This window comes from Xyrauchen texanus, chromosome 35 (assembly GCF_025860055.1).
Source record: "Xyrauchen texanus isolate HMW12.3.18 chromosome 35, RBS_HiC_50CHRs, whole genome shotgun sequence".
Classification (NCBI taxonomy): Eukaryota; Metazoa; Chordata; class Actinopteri; order Cypriniformes; family Catostomidae; genus Xyrauchen; species Xyrauchen texanus.
Window position 1 is genome coordinate 24,645,873 of NC_068310.1, and position 24,377 is coordinate 24,670,249.

Here is a 24,377-nt window from a genome sequence, read left to right on the forward strand (position 1 = left end):
AAGCTGACAAGACACAATACACATATGGAAGGTAATAAGATTCAGATAAAGTACTACATTACTCATCCCACATAAAATTGCTTGATAATTAAATTATTGTTGTTGTTTAATATGTTAAAGTCAATTATTTATTACTATCCTCACATGGCATTTCGTCCTGTGGTTTAATTTAATATAATAGGCCCACAAGCCTCTAAATCTATATACAGGATACTGTATATTGACAATATATATGGTCATTAATAAAAATTTGCAACTAAGTGGAATTCACATTTCACCACGTTTTTCAAGTTTCCCAAAAGGTTCAGTCGTCGGGGAATTACATTGCATGATAGAGGGAAGAATGTACGACGTCATGAGCATCGCGCAAGCTGATTGGCTTTGGCGCGGCATATATACAGCCACGGGTGCGGGCAAACACAGTACGCGCAGCGGTTGAAGTCAACGCAGACTCTATTGTGCGCTCGTGCGTCCTCTTTTTTGTGTTTACTCTGTTCTAGGTTTTTGGTTTAGTTTTGTTCGGTTAATAAATATCGTAAATCATGAAAGAGAGAAGAAATGTACAGCCACTGGTGGTCAGATGTAAACTGGTGCTTGTTGGGGATGTTCAGTGCGGGAAAACTGCGATGTTACAGGTTTTGGCAAAGGATTGTTATCCAGAGGTCAGTTAACCGTTTTATCTGAAGTTGTTGTTTTTTCTCATTTCTCATTTAATGCTGTTTATGTAATGTAAGGGTTTTCCCCACCTGAGATATATATATACTATATATATTATATATATATTATATCTCATATAATATATATATATATATATATATATATATATATATATATATATATATATATATATAATAAAACGGACATGTCTGAATTCTTGCTGTCGTGTAATAGGCATGTTGACAGTTTCATGTTCATTGAAAATGTTCATGAAGGGGTTACATGTTTATAACCGACAATTAGATTTCTTTATCCATTATTTAATTGTAATAATTTAATCCAATAAACCTTAAATAGTGTTGATATGACATTTGTTTAAAAAAATTAAATAATGTATATTATTTATACTTTTTATTAAAATTATTCACATGTTGGATCCTGTTTACATGTCCAGACATTACATTATAGTGTTCATGTTATGGTTTACAATCGGTAAACATGTACTTGTAATTATTTGGTGGAGGAACGTTTTTTTTACATTATTTTTATTATTATTGAATTTGCATTTAATTGTATATGCATGTAATTTGTGAAACACGGGCACTGTAATATAAAGTGCTCCCCCAGTTTTTTTGTTATGTTTTCTTTGCAGCACCACACACGTTGCTCTGTGTGATATGTTGCATTTCTTTCAGACATATGTGCCCACAGTGTTTGAGAACTACACAGCCTGTCTGGAGCTTGACGATCAGCGTGTAGAACTGAGTTTATGGGACACATCAGGTAAGAATAAACCGATGACTAAATAACACTAATATGGCTCCATAAAATTTTGCTTGGCCATGCTATGCAAATTGGATAGTGCATGATGCCTTTTTTTAACAACATAATGGGATGTAGTGGAAACAATGAAGGTTTGATGTAGTACATTAATAGTGGACTGTATATTCAGTATATTTTTATGACCTCAGAAGTGAGCTATTGTGGTATGGTCAGAATGCCAATATGGCCGTGGTTCAGTCTTTTCCCCATTTTTACATTATATATTACAATTACAAGTAATTTAGACACTTTTCAGTCGTTGTATTACTTTTGCATCCTTGTGGAGGTCATGAAATAAGCTACATTAGTTGTTTATGCTTTGTGGATTTTGTGTTAATTTATTGCCTGGTTGATATTTTCTTGTACAAACACTAAATTGGACATTTTCTTTATATCAGGAGAGTCTCTAGAGCCAGTGGTCTGTCACTCTCCTTAAAGTTGTTACAAATGTTAAAATTATAGCTGTTTTACATCCTGTTCGAAGCAGCAGTCTTGAGCAGTTTTGAAGTACTGGGCCAATCCAGTCATGTTGATTTATAAGAAAACACTGAACAGTGAAATGATTTGAATACATGAATTTGAATGCTAATATTATTATCTACGCAAATGCTAAGCAACTGTATGAAAATGTACATTTAGAATTATTGTAACAGATGTCCAATTTGCAATGCAACACCCCATATAAACAATACATTTTCCACTAAGCATATGTGCATTTTATTTAAATATCAGAAAAGTGTTTAGTGGGCCAAATTGAGGGGAAAACAAGATGTCTAAGCTTTATTAGTGTCACAACCTTTTCTGTTAATTTGTAGGAGCTCTATATGTGTTTCCATCAGCTGTTGTATGCAGTCAGGAGTCCCTAATGAGAGAGTACATGGGCACTGAGGCAGTTCACATCTCCCCACGGCTTTCCATTGTAGCCTATTGACCTGATTACAACGTGCTGTGTTTGTCTTCTCCACACTACTCCTATCTGAATCCCTAGTAAATGACAGACATGAAAATCTCATCTCTGCTCTGGATGTGTGTTAAACGCATGCCAATGGCAGCATTATAATTGGCACTCACAAATGCCTGTCTGCCAACTGACTGTGAAGTTTATCTAATAAGACTAGGTTTCTTTGATGTTTTTTCTGTTGTACGTGAGTGAAAGCGTGAGAGCATGAGTGAGAGAGAAAGATAGTGGAATTCTTATTTCATACGCAGATATTAAAAATGCTGAATGAAATAGGTGCTGTTAAGATATCTCAACCCTTTGCTCATGCTTTTTGATCTGATTAGTCCGCTTTGAGACAAGCCAGCTGAGAGGCAGAACGGTTTAAGGGGATGAGTGAAGGTTTATAAAGGATAAGAGGGCAAACCAGAGATTCATCCTGTTTTCAGACATTAATCGTGGCTGGGGCTGTAGAATTTAAACTGTGTTTGCTTGAAGTTTTGCTGCTACATTTCTATCACGTGTTAGTAAAACTGAATTAAGACTAATAATAATTATTATTATTAATTGTTTATTTCACCATACTTCAATGCAGTGGTAATTTACATTACATGTACATTTATCACTGTACATCAGTAGTCTGGTTTAATAGTAAAATATTCTGAAATTATAGATTCTAAAGGCTTATTTTAATATTTACACGCTCTTGGATCATGATGTGGGTCTTGTCAATGGTTTGTTTGGCACCCCATTCAGCACACAACTGAATAAAACGGGCTGCATGACAATGATTAATGATTACTGCCAGAGTAACATTCACATACAGAGGTGAGGGACTTCAGAATTTCACAAATAACACAAAGAACAAAAATCTTTCTCTCTCACTTGGTTTTGCTCGTGTGTTTTCTCCGTGTGCGAATGGTGCGAAGATCTATTGGGGTTTTACTAAAGTTTGTCACTGAAAAGGTTTGCTCGCAGACTTGGCACTAAACAGCACACGGATTGGCTGCATCACACTTTTCTTTGAGCATAATATTGCACTTGAGCGCTAAGGTTTTTTTTCGAAGAGGAGAAAGCGCATGCACGCGCATGTATTGTTGCCAGATTGCATAAATGGAGTATGACATAATGCGAAATATTTCCTATTTGTGCAAGTGTAAATTTATGAGCTATTATCTGGCAACCCTGAGCATATTAAACGCTTGTGGATGCGCGATAGTTCAAAACCAGAACAATTTAAGATCTAATAAAAAACATTTATGATAAATCGACCCATGGGCAGCAAATTTGCCCTGGTCTGCAATGGGTGCACTAAGGTTCGTTTAGCACCCCCATAGAACCGGGCCTGTATACAGCACGTACATTTTGAATAGCAAAAATGTGGTCATATTCATGTAAATTTCATGAGACCAGGCTAAACAACATTAATAATACCAAAAAAAAAGAGCTAAAATCTCTAATTCCTTATAGCAATGAATTAAATGCCCCAATTGGTTATTTTTGACCAAACAACTATGCTTTAATTATTCAACACAGGGGCTGAAGGTTTTCCCCATAACCTCAGTTATGTACTTGATCATTTGAGTTAAAAATGTTACAAATATCTACGTTCCTGTGTAGAAGCAATTTATTTTGAAATGTTATGGTTGTTGAGCAAATGAATCATTCTTTTTAGTGTTATTTTTGATTGATGAAGCAAACAAAGCATTGAAACAGACTGATTGATGGAAACTCTAATGCTGTGTTTTGCTTCTGAAGTTTAAATCACTGATGCTTTAAAAAAAAAAAAAAAAGTCTGAATACTGGTGAGCTGCAAAGTCTTTAGAAAACTTAATGGTAATATTGCCTGTAAAGTCATATCGCCCTTTCCTGCTTGTTGTTCATACAGAGGTACGGTCTGATCACAGATTATCACAATTGGATGAAATGGATTAGATTTGTAACTGCTTGTTATGTGGTACAATTTCCCAGTGTACTAATTATTCTTACTCATTGGTGCTGCTCAACTCCATGTCTGGATGAGTCTCCTTATTAGTCTTCCGCTCATTGATTGAGTGGTCATCATTGGGTTTCAGAGTTGCTTTCTTTGGGGCCCAGAAAGGATTTGCAGGTGAAAATCAATAGGCTCACTTAATCAGCACAGCCAATTGGACCTGCTGCATGCTCTTAGAAGATGGCTTCTCTATTCATAATATGGAAGCTATATTTAATTTGCATTGAGGTATTGACAATGGATTTGGTGGCATTTGCTGATGGATGTACATTTTTGCAAATATTCTGCTGCTTCAGTGTGGGATGATTTAACAAGATGTTGTGCATTTAAAAAAGAAAAGGGGGAGTGCTCCATTAGCACATTAAAACAGCCACTAGATTAATGGGCTCTCCAGTGCCCATTGGCTGTTGATGACATGCACTGATGAGGAAATGGCAAAACAGCACTGAGATGGCCCCTGTTAAGGTGGTATTCCCTAAGGGTCGTGGCCAGCCCCACAGTGAGAGGGGGGATTCTTTGTTGAACTCACATCAGGTTCTATGAAGGAATCTCTGCATCTTGGGGGGTGGGGGATGGAGAATGGTCTAGGTTTTGTTCCCATCATCTAATGGGTTTTCACTCTTCTCTTGCTCTTTTGTGAATGCTGACCTCTCTCAGCCCCCTGCTCTCATTTACATGAGCCTGAGTGTTGATAAATTCCCTGAAATTCAACGGGTCCATGACTCTATGGTGTTGAAGTTTATTATTGGTCAGCTTTTTAAATCTGTTTAAAATGTCTACATTTGAAATGTCAACTAGGCCCTTTAGCTAATCTAAATCTCTTTTACTTATTTTAATTATAAATACAGTATATGTTTTCAGTCAGGGGAGCCATAATTTGTAACAGCCATTGTTGGCAAGATCTTTGATGTATCTAGTTAATAATCAAGGCATGTTTTCCCAGACTCATTTTGACTAAAACACAAGAATATTTAATCATTTTTATTTATAAGCAATTTAACAATGCATAGTAATAAACCGCAATATTTGCCTAGCACAATTAGTTTTTTTTTTTTTTTTTTTTAAAGATATGAATTATGCCAGGGCGGCACGGTGGTGCAGCGGTTAGCACTGTCGCCTCACAGCAAGAAGGTTGTGGGTTCAAACCCTGGTTGCCCCGGCCTTTCTGTGTGGAGTTTGCATGTTCTCCCCGTGTCTGCATGGGTTCTCTCTGGGTACTCCGGCTTCCTCCCACCATCCAAAAGGCTAGGTTAATTGGTGTCTCCAAAAAAATTGCCGTGGATGTGGAGGTGAGTGTGAGTGTATGTCTGTCTATATGTGGCCCTGTGATGGACTGGTGACCTGTCCAGGGTGTCCCCTGCCTTTCACCCGATGTTAGCTGGGATAGGCTCCAGCCCCCTGCGACCCTGTACACAGGATAAGCGGTTGACGATGGATGGATGAATGATGCCACACAGGCATTTCAATTAACATATTCTAAAGACACAAAGAACCTTTTTGAATCAGAATTTAATTAATTTGAAATCATTGTGAACTGATTCTTGGAAAATCAATCAAACTTATAAACTCTGGAAACAAGAAAAAGTACAAATATTGCAATTTTCATGAGATTTCTTCATTTTATATTGCCAAAAAAATCATGGCGACCATATTTTTATTATTTTATATATCATCCAGGCCTAATTGCAGTTCCTTACAGGCCTGAATGATTATCTAGGAATTTTTATTTTATTTTTTTAACAGGACCAGTTATCATTGTCTCATTGAGACTGAGTTATGGCTTAGTTATGAGGGATCATAACTCTTGCCTTTTATGTGTGCTAAAGTGGAAGCCACCCACAAAATGCAACCCATTCCTTTATTCGGTTCCAGAACCTGACTGATGCAACACAGCATTCCATTGTCTGGGTTAGAATCATGCCTAAAGCTCCAATAGTTGTCCTCTTAAAGTTGCTGAAAGGGCTTAGCAGATGGAATACGCCATGGCTCTTGTCTGTGCGGCACACAAAAGCAGCCCACCCCACCGCCGTCTGTTCTCCTCACTAGACTCTTCCTGTGCCCAATGAAAAGGCCATCTCATATCAATCACATGCACATGTTGGTCCACTTTTCAGCTAGTTTGCTGCAGGCATGGCGTCTCTACAAAAAAGCATTTAGAGTAGCTGGAGTAGTTTCATCTCTTTTGTCAAGCTTCACAAACCCTCCATCTGTTTATACACCAACGGCATAAGAGCGGCATCTTGTTCAGCTGAGGAACATGTGGCAGAGGGTTTGGAACTGAGCAGAGGTTTGTTCACTGTGTGCACAGGCGTATGCAGTAGCGCAGTTCTGTGATCCAAGACTGCAGGAGGTGAAAGATTCATGCTAAGTGCTCCGTGCCAGGAATGTAAGCATTATCCCATCCTTTTTACAGTTGTGGCCAAAAATATTGACACCCTTGGTAAATGGGAGCAAAGAAGGATGTGAAAAGTTTGTCTTTATTGTTTCTCCTTTTGATTTTTCATTCAAAATATTCAAAAAGAAATATATATATATTCTCATAATTAAATAAATATTTTTCTCAAACACATTTGCCACAATTATTGGAGTAAAATATATCTGAAGAATTGTTTTTTTTTTTTTTTTTGTTGGTACTGCTGGGTAACTAGGAAAATTGTTGAGCCATGACTTCCTTTTTCACATAGGTATAAAAATGAGGTAACACACTGGCCAAATTCCCTTAGTCATCCATCACAATGGGTAAGACCAAAGAATATAGTTATGAATATAGTATTTGGGAAGTGGCTATAAGAACATAGCTAAAGGCTAAAGCATTGAAAATTCCCATTTCCACCATCAGGGCAATAATTAGGAAGTTCCAATCAACTGGAGATGCTACGAATTGGCCTAGAAGAGGATGTGTGCCTATATTGTCTCCACGCATGCTGAGGAGGATGGTTCAAGTGGCCAAAAATTCTCCAAGGATCACAGCTGGAGAATTGCAGAAATTAGTTTGGTCAGAAAGACTTCAAAACTACAATCAGATGTCCCCTACATCACCAAAAGATGTTAGGAAGGGTTTCAAGGAAAAAAGTCTGCTCTCATCCAACAACAAACTAAAGACACTACTGGAACTTCAAATGGGACTGGGTTCTATGGTCAGATAAAACAAAAACAGAGCATTTTTGCAGCAAACACCAGAGATGGGTTTGGCACACTCTGAGATTTAGCCATATGGAAAAGTACCTCATGCCCACAGTTAAATATGGTGGTGGATTTTTAAAGTTGTGGGGCTGTTTTTTATGCCAGAGGTTATGGACATCTTGTTCGGATGCATGGCATAATGGACTCAATACCAACAGATAAAAAAAATCTAAATCTGACTGCATCTGCCAGAAAGCTTAAAATGGGCTGTGGGTGGATCTGCCAGCAGGACAATGATCCAAAACAAATGTCAAAATTAACACAGAAAAATTGTTCACTGACCTCTAAATCAAGGTTCTGCCATGGCCATCCCAGTCCCCTGACCTGAACCCCATAGAAAACCTGTGGGGTGAACTGAACAGGAGAGTCCATCAGTGTGGACCTTGGAATTTGAAGGATCTGGAGAGATTCTGTTTGGAGAGGTGGTCTCAGATCCCATGTGTTCTCTAACCTCGTTAAGCATTAGGAGAAGACTCAGAGCTTTTATCTTGGCAAAGGGAGGTTGCATAAAATATTGAATAAAAAGGCTTCCAATAATTGTGCCACACATATATTTTGTGTGTGTGTGTGTGTGTGTGTGTGTGTGTGTGTGTGTGTGTTATGTTTGCCATTGTTTGATATCATTAGAGGATTGATTTTTGTGAATATTTTGAATGAAAGATCAAAATGATAAACAATAAAGACTTATTTTTCACAGCCTTCTTTGCTCATATTTACCAATGGTGCCAATAATTTTGGCCACAACTGTATAAGGGCTGAATGATTTGGACAAAAAAAATATCAAATTTAGATTATTTTGAAAACAATTGCGATTCAAACTACGATATGATAAACATAAAACAAAAAAACTATTCCTTTTAATCAAAATTAAACCATGTTTTGCTCATGCTTTACTGCGGACTGGAAAATGTAATGAAGTGAATTGCTCTCATCTGTCTTACTGGCAACAAAAACCCGCTATCATAGGGTTCTTTTTAATGTGCAGTAAATTGTAGCATCCCAACATAGAGGAATGGCTAAATTAATAAATTACCAAACGAAAAAAAAAACCTTATTAGTCCCATGTATTATTGCCTAATATTTTATATTGTTGCACTTCTTTTAATTAACCTTGCTCTATAATTTTGTGAATGAAAAATTACATTCAAGATTGTTATTTTTCTAAACTAGATAAGACTATCAAAACAAAATTTTAGAAATACTAGCTTTTGAATTTAAGATTTTAAATCTTCCTCTCTGTTTGCGTTTGCTGATCATCATCTGCAAATGTATAATGCATAAATTGGCATTCGACACTAAAATAAATTTAGATGGCAATTGATCATATTCAAACTATTCTATATTAATATATTGATTAGTTTAGTTGGTGTTTTAGGTTGTTAAATGTTACATTCTATTTAATGCGGGACCTAATAGCCTAGAGTTAAGATTGCGCTGCATTAGATAAGAGTGATTATATGATTATTCAAAATACTTAATAGGGGAGGGAGGTACAGGCCTTTATACGTTACTGACTTTAGATTGTCTCTCCACATGCGAACGGATTATCATCGTGATTTCACAATGAACATTTGATCGTTGCAATCACTTCCCCACTCGTGTTCTCCTTCGTCCCGTCATTAATTTCAATAGGCCTATTGGCCAGCTGATGTAGGAATAAAGAGACGAGACACGAGCATGCAGTTAACTCAAGCTTTGCCGCAAGCTTAACTCAATATTAGGGAATGGGAACCGAATATAGAGAGAGAAAGCAAAAGTGACCTTCACGTGCCTCTAGATTTTAAATTACTATTTACTTTTCCACATTCTTTCTGGTTATATCAGAAATTCCATCTTTCCTTCATGCCAATAGTGTTTAACACAGCTCAACACATGGTGAATTATTGCATTAAGGTCCGTTAACAGTTGTGCTCGTGATGGAGTATTAGTGAAGTGCTCTTTAAACGAGAGAAAACACTGACTCCCCGATATTTAAAAACAAAAACCCCGCTCTCGCTCAAGGCAAAATCATGCCGCTCCATTCCGCTCACATACTCTGCCCCGAACCGAATGCAGAACACCATCTGTCACTCAGGGCAACTGAGATATAGAGTTTGTGTGTATGGAGCACAGGACCACTCTGAAATCACATGTGTAATACACTGATCCCGTTTACACGTATTTAAGAAAACACTACATAGGCCTACTAAAGACAGAACAGTTGTGCACGAAGGCACAGCAAATCGGCAGCGCTTTGAGAATATTTATTTAAATAGCAGCACTCTCGGTTTGAAAATCGCACCGGGTCATATCGCAATTTAGATTTTATTTTGGTTAATCGTTCAGACCTACTTTATACACTACATAGCCAAAGGTTTATGGACAACTCTTTGTAATTAATTGGTTTGGCTATTCCAGTAATGACAGTTTAGGCTAATCATAAAGGGATAATTCAACAAATATGAAAATACTTTCATTCACTCACCCCTTTGACTTTCACAAATGGAACACAAGGAGATATTAGTCAGAATGTTAGCCTAAGTCCTTAACTTTTTTGTTTGAAAAAAAAAATGCTATGAAAGTGAATGGTGACTGAGACTAACATTATGCTTAACATCGTTTTGTGCTTTACGGAATAAAGTTATATGGTTTCGGAACAACACATGGGTGAGAAAATGGTGAAAATGTCCTTTTTGGGTGAACTACCCTTTTAATGCAATGTGTTACAGTGACAAAGAACTTGGAACTGGTAAGAACATGACTGTCCTGCACAATACCCAAAACTGAAACCCATTGAACACATTTGGAATGAATTGGAACACTGAATGCGAGCCAGACCCCATTAAATAACAGCAGTGCCTGACATTACTAATGCTCTTATGTCTGAAAGGGAGTATTCCCCACATCTAACGTTCCAACATCTAGTGGACAGCCTTCCCAGAAGAATGGAAACTGTTACAGCAGCTAACATTTTAAAATGAAAAGTTCAAGTGTTTGGTTGTCCATATAGTGAATTTCAGCAGCTATTGTAAACCCTCAACAGCATTATGAGTGGCTTGAGTTAATTTGGTTTTGGTAGGTTTACCATGAGGAGGTGATTCCTTGGCATTAACCTTTCAGTTTTCCTCTCTGGCTACTGGGATGTGTCAACTGTCAAGTTTAATTGAAATTGCTCCTCAATTCCCTGGTGTAGCTACGTCTCCATCGATTGCTGCATCAAGATCAGTAACGATTTAATGCGGCCTCACACCCAGATATACGTGTCTATGGCTTTTCAGGAAGAAAAAGGCAGTGATCTTTAGACTGCATATGTCTGCAGTTTGGCTGATTCTCTCAGGCAAGAAACATACTTTACTAATGTATGCTAATGCTAATGTAGAAATGAGTGCTTGGCTATTGCATTGCCTATGTAGCATTAACTGTTCTTATTTGGGTAAATTGATAAATATAACTTACTTGCTCAGCAATATTCTCTTTAAACTGTTGCTCCACCATGACAGTAGTTGACTTGAAAAACAAAACTCAGTTTAGATGCAGTTTACTCTAATTTCCCTTATAGCGCCACTTGTGGCAACACACAACCAGTGAGTTTAACCTTAAAGCCAACATGAAAATCTAAATTGACCCTATTTACTTTTAAGATGTTCAAAATCCACCCTGCAATTATTCCCTGTTTGATTTGGTTTCAATTTCGATGTCTGTTTCTAAAAGGGGATTGGCACCTGTTAGGTGGGATTTCTTTTGTATGTCCTCTGTTTTGGGCATTCCAATTCCTCCCATTCATTTTAATACAAGTGCTCTGTCTCTGGTCAAATAATCTTTTGTTGATATACCTGTAGCTTGTAGACTACAGTGCATGGCTAACCATTGTGTGACTACCTGATGCATGCAAAGACTTAAAATAAGACACATATTTATAAGGTTCACATCAGACAGATGCAGAATTCACCCAGACAAGGAGATTTGGCTACAGTTTTATAAGTATGCAAAATCGTTTACACCACTAGTTCCACCCTAGCATCTCCCCCGTACCAAGTGGGTGTTCACATCTCTGTATCAAATGATTGATGGGCCGAGTAGGGACTCTTTTTTTATAGAGGGGTAGGAGAACGGTGCTCTGCAGATGGTTGACTCCAAGGCTGTTGCCTTGGAAACAGGGGGACTGGAGGTATTGGGGGGGGTTTAAAGGGTGGTGGGTGGCTGGCTTACAAAAGGATTCTGCGCAAAAGCGTGAGGAAGTGCCTACCATAGCCCCATTGCTCCGGTTGCATAATCTACTTAAAAAAAAAAAATGGAAGCGAGCGAGACGGATAGATCAATGAGGATTTAGAGCTCAATTGTAATTTTATTCTCCTTTAAAATGACAATAGGGTGATCGGTGAGAGGAAGAGGGCTTTAACAGGATGTAAGCTGAGCTGACTTGAAATGAAGTGATGATCAGGGGAGATCTACCTCTGCCCTTTGTCTCATTCTGTGTGCTGAAATATACAGCACATTCACAGTTTGTGAGCTCTTCTTTTCTGGAATGCCTTAAAGGGATAGTTCACCCAAAATGAAAATTGTCATTTACTCCCTCTCTTCTTTGTTCCAAACATGACTTTCTTTCTTCTGTTGAACTGAAATGGATATGTTAGTCAGAATGTTAGCCTCAGTCACCATTCACATCCTTTGTATGTAGTTGTATCATTCTACCAAACATCTGATAGCTGTACTATCCCTTTACAGCCAACATGAAATTTTGTTGTTGTTTTTTTTTATTATTTATTTATTCCTCAAAATGTATTAATGCTCTCTTCCTCTGGAATAACTGTTCTGTTGACAATTTATGGCTGTGTGGGTGGGGAAATATCATGGATAAACATGGTCCAGTGTTTGCCGTCCAGTCTTCAGTGGAATTCCAATGAATAAACCGTCCAACATTTTTAATGGAATATTCTGTTTCATTTGGACATAAATTGCATAACAGAAGAAATTAATTGCTGATGCAGTTGTCTTCAACCACAGACAAGTCATCGGTCATCCACTTTGGCTGTTATATTATCTCTATCAAAAATGTACAGTTATGTAAATTATAGTTGGTAGTACAATGTCGGGGGGGCCTGGGTAGCTCACCGAGTATTGATGATGACTACCAACCCTGGAGTCACGGGTTAGAATCCAGGGCATGCTGAGTGACTCCAGCCAGGTCTTCTAAGCAACCAAATAGGCCCGGTTGCTAGGGAGGGTAGAGTCACATGGGGTAACCTCCTTGTGGTCGCTATAATGTGGTTCTTGCTCTTGGTATAATGTGGCTCTTGCTCTTGGTGGGGTGAGTTGTGCGTGGATGCCGCGGAGAAAAGCGTGGGCCTCCACACACGTTACGTCTCTGCGGTAATGTGCTCAACAAGCCACGTGATAAGATGCGCTGATTGATGGTCTCAGACATGGAGTCAACTGAGATTCATCCTTTGCCACCCAGATTGAGGTGAGTCACAACACCACCATGAGGACTGAGAGCACATTGGGAACTGGGCGTTCCAAATTGGGGAGAAAAGGGGAGGTGGTGAAAAAAAAAGGAAAATGTCAGGAATACTCAATCTGCAGTGGTGGCCTCTGGCCCTATCAAAAATAATAATTTTAACAAAGAAGTATTATAATGGTAGAATATTTAGTGTATCCAAGCAGGAAGAAAGCAGACCTTTCTATGTCATTCATTTGGACTTGTGTATTCAGTAGATTTCTCCCTTTTGTTTCAGGATCACCATACTATGATAACGTGAGGCCCCTCTGCTACAGTGACTCTGATGCAGTGCTCCTTTGTTTTGACATCAGTCGTCCAGATATCTTTGAAAGTGGACTTAAGAAGGTACAACAAATGGCAATACATTTTAAAATGGCCTGTTAGCATGTTTACACTTGCGATAAGTTATGCATTTCTTCTTATTGTTTTTCTATATATACTTTGTGTGTATATATGTGTGTGTTATATATATTATGTTTTTGTTTTTTTCAATATTTTGTTCTTCTATATTTTAGAAAAAACAATATCACAATATACTTGCCAGAAGTCCTTGGTACTCAGGAATTGCCCTTATTATAATCATAGTTATGTAAGAGGGTTAGTTAAAGAAGAACACCAATAATTTCTTGTTTTCAAGGAATCAGGATTTGTATTCATCTTTATAATGGCACATTTCTGTCTGCAGTGGAGGACAGAGATTCTTGACTTTTGCCCCACCACACGTATTCTTCTCATTGGTTGCAAGACGGACCTTCGCACGGATGTCTGCACACTGATGGAGCTGTCCAATCAGAAACAAACACCCATCACTCATGAGCAGGTAATGCCATTCTCTGTCACGCACTATTTCACACATTTACTCCATTCCATAACCGATAGAGCTGCCTTCTTGGACAACATATTTAGGCATCATGGTACACTCCCACGCAAAGGCTGCCCCCTATAAGCGGTGTTGGGTAGAGTTCCTCTGAAATGTGATCTGAGTACAAATTACAGAATGGAAATTGTTATCGGTTTCAATCTTTTAGGCAATCAAATTTGATTACTTTTGGATTACATTTGAATCCCAATGCATGTTTTGAAAATCTAATTTTAAGTACCAATTGAAACTAATTTCATGATGCATTAGTAAAACTGAAATCAAACCGTAATTTGCTTTAATTAGCTTTTGAATATAACTTTGTATATTCAAACACTTGAATTACCACTGAAAAACTGGGGCCACAATATTGAGCTTTTGCCAATCTCTTCCCATCGCAGGGCTCTGCCATGGCCAAACAGTTGGGTGCAGAGGCTTATCTGGAGTGTTCAGCCTTCACCTCTGAGAAGAGCATCCACAGTGTGTTCCGCACAGCTGCACTGGCCTGCATTAACAAGCTGCAGCCATTGGCCAAGCCCAGCCCGACTCGCCGGCTGTCCAAACGCCTGCTCCACCTGCCCAGCAAATCTGAGCTACTCTCCTCTACCTTCAAGAAGGAGAAAGCCAAGAGTTGCTCTGTAATGTGAGTGTAATCTCAACATCCCCCCAAAAAGCTACACCATTCCCTGTGCTTTGGTCTGGGGAAGGGGGGTGGGTTCTGATTGCCACATCATTGAAGTGTGGAATCCTTCCTCACCCCCCAAAGAAACACCTTTTAGAACAAGTGGACACCCTGCTGTCTTCCTTGTCCTGAGCTCTTCACAGTGCATATCTGGGTTTTTTTTCAGTACTGTATCTTGCATTTTCAAATAAGGATCAGTCATCAGCTGTCATTTATTCACTCCTTGCTGTTATGAAGAGAATTGCTGTTGCACCGGTGTTATTGTGGCAGTTCGGAATGATTTTAATTCAGTATATCGGAAACAAATGTTTAAAAGTTCCAATAATGTTTTGTACAATGTAAGACTTTCTGATCTATTCTGTGCAAAAATATGAGCTCTCTAGTGTGAGGTGTATCTGAGATTCAAAATGAAACCTATAATACATGCTTACAGTATGCACTATGGACTATAGCTGAGGGAATAGCTCCAGGGAATAGGCCATTGTGGAGCTGTGCACAAGGCCCAGGTCATGTTGAGAAGAAGGCTGCATCAGACAAATGCTTATTTGGCATTGTCATGCTAGAAGTGATGTGATTTTTAAGTGGGAGTCACATGCTCTTTGAAAGATGAGGTATTAAACGTTAAAGAAATGACAAGATGAAGGCCAAAAACCTTTGTTAAAATGGACCATTTATAATGCTACCAAAGTCAGTTTTCCAATCCCTTATTCCCTCTACCGGAATACTTTCTGATATATAACAGCTTCTATTTTTAGAGGCAATAACTATGTGAGAGATAGGAGGGGTGTGACTGAGGAACACAAAGTGATCTGAATCTACAGTTCCTGCTGCTCCGTAGTGTAGGCAACCAAGAATCTGTGATCCGATCCCTGGAAGAGTTCTCTGAGGATCCAATTGGATCGAATTTGGCATGATTAATTTTCTTTTGTTTGTTAAAATGACCTCCAGAGAGACGTTGTAGCACTACAGTATGTTAAAGTTTTCATGAAATCAACGAGACCAAAAATAAAAAAATGTATTTTCATTTTATTATCAAATTAATTGATTTAAGATCAGACCAGCTTAAGTTTGTTCAGTTTGTTATGCATATACATTCTAATGTAGCATTCAATCATCCAACAATAGAATCTCCAGTTTCCTTGCCTCCTATATTCCTGCTCATGCACTGACCTCCTTCACAGCACTAGTACCAGAAATATTTGTGGATAAGTTTAATGTGTCTCTAAATGTTTGACTGAATAAAACATATTTACATGAATGCACTTGGCAGACTTTTGTATCCAAATGCATTCAGTGCATTAAAGATACATTTTATCAGTACATGTGTTTCCTGGGAATCAAACCCAAGACTTTATTGTTGCTTTGGTGTTGCACCATGCTCTATCAGTTGAGCTACTGGATCAAAACTTTGGATAGAAGCTATGTGTGAAAGCGCTAATCTTGAAGTCTGCTTTTCACCACAAAGCAATAATTATGATTTGAGTGCTTATAACGCAAAGTATGTCAAGTGGCAATAATAAAAAAATTAAAACGCTTAAATTCATGCTATTGCTTTGTGGAAATATGTATGTGGATATACATCGCTGCTGTAAAAGCAAGCCAATATATTGTGATTCTGTTGAGCATTTGTTAAGAGTAATTAGTGACACCTTTGGATCACTGATGAAAATGGGATGAAATCAAACCATTGGAGTACAACACAGACATTCTTTTTTCTTTTTCAACCACATATGGATATTATATTGGAGGTGAATGCATTAAGGGCAATTGGACAGGAAGGTGATTCAGACTGGACCATTTTATTATATGGAACATCTGACTTGTGATAAGGGCTTTGAACATTTGTTCTGTATGTGCAAGGTCAAAATGCATAGAAAACACAGACTTTGGGGAAAAATGGAACAGGCTGGTCCTGTTTAATGACAGCTATTTTTTATTTTTTTTATTTGAACTATTGTTTGTTTGTTCTCTATTTCCATACACTTGAAATCAATATTTTTCTTATTTTGTAAAATCACTAGTGGCGGAAGGGAATAAATGGTCAGCCACTGTAATCTATGTGTTCAGGTGGCTATTTACAAGATTCGCCACTGTGATTACAACAACATTTATTTGTATTGCTTAACAAATGCATAAAAAGAAAGCTGGGGAGTGTGAACCATGTGTAAACTTGTCACATGACTGGAGAGTCATTGTAGCTGCCGATTAAAACAGTGTTATCAGCCAACTTGTCTGAAGATTCAAAGATATTTGTATTGAGCTGTGGGTTGTACATCATAAAGTCTTTCTGAAAATTCAGTAATTATGCTGCCATTGCACATTGCTGGTATTATAACATTTCAAGCATGTCCTGTAACAGTTCTTCAGTTGTGTATATCCTGTTTTGTAATCTTTGTAAGACATTTCAAAATGTCATGAGATTAATATTTGTTTATGTTGTGGATTGACCAACCTGTGCTTGATGTAATGTGCTTTGTCCTATTTATTTGGATTCATCATTTGAGGTGATTTTCTGTTTGTGTTTTACACACGATTTTGTTCAGAACATTATTTTTGAAATAATTACTTTATCTTTTGTCTTTCGAGTAATAAAGCTTGCCTTTGTGTGGCACCCATGACTTTGAGTATTGGTTTGTTTTAGTCACTGTAGGCTAATACAAACTCCATAGAACTCAGGCACAACACTCTTAAGTCCTTATTAATATTTTCTTATAAAGCAAAAATAAAATAAAACGAAGGAACATATTGTAAAAAGTGCAAATCTTTTGCTGCTGATGAACTTGAAACTATTTTAGTGCCCATCACTCATTAAGGGTACGTTTACACGACAACAATGTACTAAAAACGGAAACGTTTTTGAAAAGTTCCTCGTACAGATGACAATGTTGTCAAAACGACCCCCGTTCACACTGATCCGCAAAAACAACTAGAAAAGCTGTATTATGCATGCCAGGCCAGTAGTTTGCGATATCACTTTGTAAAGAAACACCACGCGCCTGTGCACAAGCATTCTTCCACAGAGCGGTGAATACGAACAATGAAGATGGCGAAAGCATCAAGCAATTTTGTCTGGATGGACAATGAGGTTGCTTTATTACTACAAGTATCCCTGGACTATAAAGCATGCCACCTTATTAAGGACTCCAACTGGTGATCTCATGTTGGTCTGTTTGCCCTGGAGGACGAATTTCTCAAAGTTCATGCCTATAGACTGAACACGTAATACGCGTGCGTGCGCATGACGTTATCGTTTTCACAAATTCTTGTTTTTGTAGGTTTACATGGAGACTATAATGGTATCGTTTTCAAAAACTTTCACTTTGAAACCCGTTTAAAATGTTTTCCGTTTTTAGTTGAAAATGTTGTGTAAACGGCCCCTAAAACTACTGTAAGCATTTTATGAATATCACACACAAAATGTTGCTACTATCTGACAGATCACTGAAATAGGTGTCCTGAAATATCACACTGACAGTCTTAGGCTCTGTAAAGGGCAAAAAAATTATTAACCAATCAGAAAACCTGGAGCAGTTTGGGGTGGAACTACTGTTACAACGGAAGATGGGGAAGTGTTTGGTAAACCTGTTTGGGAACGCTCACTATTTCTGCAATTCTGTTTGGTACTTCTAGTGCCTCAAAAATTGTTTGCAGTAGCTTTAACCATTTCCATATTCTTTTTGTTTTCTTTTTTGTTGTTTTTTTTTTTCTTACTGCAAGCTTCTAATCAATTAAATAAATATAAATTGAATTATCATTTCAATTTAGCAAAAATGATACCAATCCTTTGGTCTTAATATATCCATCAGAGAAATGCTAGCCCTAGGGGTGCCAGGTGGGCTGTCTTGTTGGCATATTCCTCCTTTTCATCAGCCAGTGGCAAAGACATCTCCTGTCTTGGCAGCAGATTGCCTGGGTTCTTGGTTACTGAGCACTTGTGCACATCTGTCTCAAGACACAACATCTTGGAGGGGTAGGAGGGCTCAAGCTGCTGCCAGTGTCCAGCAGAGTAACTCTGCCATGAGCCATGTGGCTGAGGTGGAGACCCTGACCGAGCAACCAAGAGAGTTCCCCACAGCCCAGTTTTGAATATCATGAGGAACCAGCTCTACAAAGACAACTGCAGTGAAGTACAAAGTAGTAGTACCCATGGGATATATGTATAATGAGGTTACCATTATGAGACATTGCAAACAATGTCTATTAAGGCTTATTCAACAACGAGGAACATTTAATCAAAGAAGTGCAAGTAGGAATGTGGAATGATTCTTTACAGCAGGGCTATTTAAAAACACTTAACTCCCTTGAAAATCTGTGAAATACCTTTTTATCCACTGAAACGTTTTAATCCAGTTTGCAACCAAAGGACAAGAGGACAAGCATGAATTGGAGTATTAAAGGAACACTTCACCCCAAAAAGAGGTATGTGAATTTCTTCTGCAGAACACAAAGATTTTTAAAAGAATATCTCTGCTCTGAAGGTCTATAAAATGCAAGTGAATAGAGACTACAGTGGTTTAATCCATGTCTTCTAAAGCGATACAATCGGTTTTAGGTGAGAACGGACCAAAATATAGCTCCTTTTTCACTATAAATCTTTACATCAGCATCTCCTTCGCAATTATGATTTCAAGCTTGATTACTCTTCCTAGCACCATCTAGCACTCTGCAGATGTGTCAAGCACTAGTAAGTATAATGGAGCTTGAAATCATGATTGCCAAGGAGACTGCTGATGTAGAGTGTTTGATAAAGGAGCTATATTTTGGTCTGTTCTCACCCAAAAACTCCACTTGCATTGTATGGACAGAAACACCTCATATCTATATAACTTTGTGATCCGCAGATAAAAGTCATGCACATTTGGGATGGAATGACAGTGATTAAATGATTAGAGAATGTTCATTTAAATCATTATTCATTGAAAAGCATTCCCTCTAGCTAGGTGTGTGGACTACTTTTATGGTGCTTTTTCCTTTTTGGAACTTGATAGATGTGGCTAAATGAAATAATGTTGTTTTCCTTTTCTCCTATAATGTATAGCAAATTTGACCTTTTGAGTTACACGGGTGAAAAAACACCATTCAGGTTTGAAACAAAATGAGGCTGTGTAAATAATGACAGAATATTATTTTTTTTTTTGGGTGAACTATTCCTTTAAATTCCCATGCCATATAAGCAGATGCCGTCTAAAGCCTCAAAGAGCCACTTTAGTGGTGTCCAATGCAGGGACTAAAAATGGTTCAAGGTTCAACCAGAACAAAGGGATTTTCAATTGTTTCGGTTATAACCAGTTAATTATGTTCTGGTTATTTTTTCATGGAACTAAAGGCCAAAGGGTTTATCACACTATGTTTTTGGAACTACACCACTTCATGTTGCACAATGTTTTTTAAAATGTGCTTTGATCCTGAAGGAAACTGCTGGAACACACATTTCTTTGCCTAATTGCCTGTTGTGGATGTTGCATTCTGTGAATGGAGATCTTTTTAACAATGATGTATTAATACTATACATAGAGTATACATGCACGGCTAATCCAGATACAAGGAAAACATTATTAGAGGTAAAAAGTACTTTTCTCAGGGGGTCTGGGTAGCTCAGCGAGAAAAGACTACCACATCTAGAGTCACGAGTTCGAATCCAGGGTGTGCTGAGTGACTCCAACCAGGACTCCTAAGCAACCAAATTGGCCCAGATGCTAGGGAGGGTAGAGTCACATGGGGTAACCTCCTCGTGGTTGCTATAATGTGGTCATCGCTCTTGGTGGGGCGCGTGGTGAGTAGTGTATGGATGCCGCGGAGTATAGCGTGAAGCCTCCACATGCTATGTCTCTGCGGTAACTCGTTCAATAAGCCACGCAATAAGATGCGTGGACTGACGGTCTCAGATGCGGAGGCAACTGAAATTTGTCCTCCGCCAGCCGGAGGACTTTGAATGCATTGGGAATTGGGCATTCCAAATTGGGGAGAGAAAAAAAAAAAGGACTTTTCTCAGTTGTTTCCAAGACTTTACTGGATTATTATGATGCATTAATACAGATTTGATGCTGGCGGTTTTGACTGAGAAGCAGATCTGTTATTATAATCATGCATAACTGCTAATTAACTGCTTGTTATGATTTCTATGCCGATAAATCCACCACACAAGGAAAAAATGTATTGCTTATTTTCCTTATTTTGGTGAGGCAAGTGGCTTATTTTGCACTTTTCCAGACTAGGGTGCTTGTTTTTCTTGCAAGATCAGAGAACACAACAATTGGTATTTCAACCACCCTTTAGCCTAGACTGTCATTTTAAAAAGAACTTTATTAACCATTCTTTTATTTTGTTCTAATTGGTAACCATTTGGAAAGGAGACTGCGGAATTTCTGAACCGGAATGAAAAAATACAGTTTTTGCTCAGAATTAACCTAAATGAAACGCATTTAATTTTTAGTCCCTGGTCCAATGTGTATCCTAAAATGATCTAGGCTATTGTTAAATGCCATGTTAACCATGTGATGGGAAATACAAGCACCCTAGTGTCTAGTTTCAGCTCAGCCAGCCCTTGGCTCAAGTGTCCTCTTGCACAAAACCTGTCCCCTTAAATGTAGACAAGGGCACATACTCATACAATGAAATGTAATGCCATGCATACGTTGGCAGTCATGGCAAATTAGGCCAACATCTGGACAGGCACAGGAACATGAATTGCTCACTCAGCTAATAAGAGATATGGTTAAGGCCACAGGCATCATGGCACAGTCAAGAACCAGACGGAATGACCAGACACAATTGCAGGGTAAGAATTTGATTTGTTTTCTTTTGAGTAGCTTGCCTTATTTTGGATATTTTGATTGTGTTGCAACTGAATTGACCTTGTAACCTACATTTCTGGTGACATATGATGACTCATTATTAGTAGTTGCTTATTATTAGTGGCGCTTGTAAAAGAGAATTAAAGGGAAAGTTCACCCAAAAATGTAAATTCTGTCATCACTTACTCAACCTTATGACATCCCAGATGTGTATGACTTATCTTCTTCTGCTGAACATAAACAAAGATTTTTAGAAGAATATCTCATCTCTCTAGGTCTTCACATTGCAAGTTAATGGTGATCAGAACTTTGAAGCTCAAAAAGCACATACAGACAGCATATAAGTAATCTATAAGACTATATGGTATGGATGAGAAAAAGATACATTATTAAGTCCTTTTTTATTATATATATATTGTCCTCCCTGCCCAGTAGGTGGCAATATGCACGAAGAATGTGAATCGCCAAAAACAAAAGTAGAAGAATACGAAAGTGAATGCAGAAATTAGTAGTAAAAAAGGATAAAGGCTTAAATATTAATTTGTTTCTCACCCACACATGGATTTAACCACTGGAGTCTTATGATTTTATGCTGACTTTATGTGCTTTTGGAGCTTCAAAATGTAGGTACCCAATTGCATTTTGAAGACCAACAGAGCTGAAATATTCTGCTAAAAATCTTTGTTTGTGTTCAGCAGAAGATGACATCTTGAATGGCATGAGGGTGAGTAAATGATGAAAGAAATTACATTTGTGGTTAAACTATCTTATTTCTTAGTGTCTCTGAAAGAGCAGTGAGCTGTAATCCTAATAACAAGATCGCTGTTTTGGTAAGAGTTTTATATCTGTGTGTGAGTGTGTGAAGAGTGAAATGGGCTTCACTCCCTGATTACAGATGAGCTGTCTGCCTCTGCAGCATCCCCACAGACACTTCCACACCTCTCGCTCTCTCACACACAGCCTCTGCCGCAGTGCAGGGCTCAGCCAGCTCATCAACAGCCATCAGTTTTTCCCAGACTAGTATCTATGTCTAACTCTCTCTCACTCTCATGTCACGGTCAGTAAGCCAGTCAAATACTCTTTGTGTGCCCTCTCAGTGTTGTGTAGGTGTCTGAGTGGGAATGGTGTTTTGATGTTTAGTCATTGTGGTAAAACATTTAAGAGGTATATATAAATAGGCTATTCACACAAAATAACACAAAAGGAGAAGACAAGTCACCTTTGAGCCTTAGTCAACTTTCACTTTCATTGTATGGGGAAACCCCCCACCCCCAGTGTAAATAGCATCTGCCACACAGTGCAGCTATTTGCACCCAAATAGTCTGGTGGAACCACATAAATGTACAGCAAACTAGACAACAGGTGTCTACAGTGGCATGGGGTGTTAAGATTGTGTGAATGTGTATTGTCATCCTGGTGACCCTGGTTCGATTTAGCTTTTTGTCTCACTTTTCTTTTCTTTTTTAACCATCCGATTTCCTGTTTCCACTCTTAATATTTCCTTTAACCTACATCAATAAATACAAATTCATATAAAGGTTGATTTTATTGCAGTGATTTGGTCACGGTGAGTGTTGGGGAGTGCAGAGAATAGTTTGATCTGGAGGCGGGGTCTGTCGATCGCACTTCCTCTTACTCCTGCGGCTCGGCATTGCTTGTGTGTACGTAGATTGCATCACTGTATTAATATAGTAATATTTTAGTGACCATGTTTTTGGCAGAAACCATAGTGTTTATTCAATTAACCATGGTGTTATTACAGTAATGTGGTTATAATATAGTAAACATGCTTAATTTTGTGGTTACTCAGATTTTATGGTTACTGTAGTAAAACGATGAGGTAACGACTTTAACCATGGTTCCCTGAAATTTAGGAATGAATGGTGCATCATAGCTGACACTATGGTGGTTTTGTTGACCTGGAACTGGAAACCTGCACGTGACAGATTTTTCAGTCCCGCTCCCGCAAAAAATATATGTTATATTCTCCCGCCTGCAATTTTCACGTTTTGTCCCGCTCACGCCCACAGGTAAAGGTATGAAAATATTTGATTCTGCCTTCTCCTCTGATATCAGACAGTTTTTAAAAAATCAAACAAACACCACAGACATCGTCAGCTGAAAAAGAGGATGAAGCATCAGTAAAAACTTTTAGGCTTGAGGCAGCTGCAGTCTGCACCTGAATGTTCATCTGACCCAGGTAGACTACTCAAGTTTAGTCCATAGCAGTTATTAAGCTGAAGATAGCACCAAATACAAAGATATAAAACTTCAGCTAACTTCGTGAATATAATTTATATGTATTGATTGTTTTATGTCTTCTGTTAAAGTAGCTCTTTTAAAAAGGATGATAGCTGATATTATCAATATTATACTCAGTTAATTCTAACTATAGTTCAGCTCGTCTGCAACATTCTAACATTGACAAAAACAACTTATTAAGTCAAGCACCAGATGCTGTTTTGGACATTTCTTTTAAACTTAAATAATAATTGAAAGAGAATTGTAATGTATTTTAGAGCTTATTTGTAGTACATCAAGATTATATACATTTATGTTTTTTATATTAAACATGTTGTATTTTGAAGATTAAAATGATGTTTGTATTAAGTGAGGTCACACTTGATTTTAGGTGTCTTTAAATACTATGTACTTTATGTACATTCAAATTTCTGTCTCCAGTGTCTTAAATATGGAGCAGAAAGATTTACCGCCCTTGCGTCTGTAATTTTTTTTTTTTTTTTAGTTGTTGGTGCTCTTATACAATAGATGAACAACAATGTATTTATTTTTAGATATTTTATTTTTTATATATTTCTATTTTGCGGGAGTCCCTTGAATAATTTTATTCTCCCGCAACCCGCACACGAGTGTCTTACTTACCAAGCAAAACTTGTCCCGTGCCGCACTCTGTTGCATCAGGTCCCATGGTAGTCCCGCGGGAGTGCAGGCCTCTACTTGTAACGCGTGT

The 24,377-nt window shown here is 38.0% G+C and overlaps 1 protein-coding gene across 1 annotated transcript; it reads left to right on the forward strand.

Annotated features, from left to right (window-relative positions):
* The first annotated feature begins 440 nt into the window (after nucleotides 1–440).
* Nucleotides 441–17,221, forward strand: rnd1b (Rho family GTPase 1b). The gene is made up of 5 exons (XM_052105216.1): nucleotides 441–662; nucleotides 1,353–1,440; nucleotides 13,307–13,416; nucleotides 13,757–13,891; nucleotides 14,332–17,221. Exons 1-5 carry the CDS (start codon nucleotides 543–545, stop codon nucleotides 14,575–14,577), a joined length of 699 nt encoding a protein of 232 aa, XP_051961176.1. The 5' UTR covers nucleotides 441–542; the 3' UTR covers nucleotides 14,578–17,221.
* The last annotated feature ends 7,156 nt before the right edge of the window (nucleotides 17,222–24,377 follow it).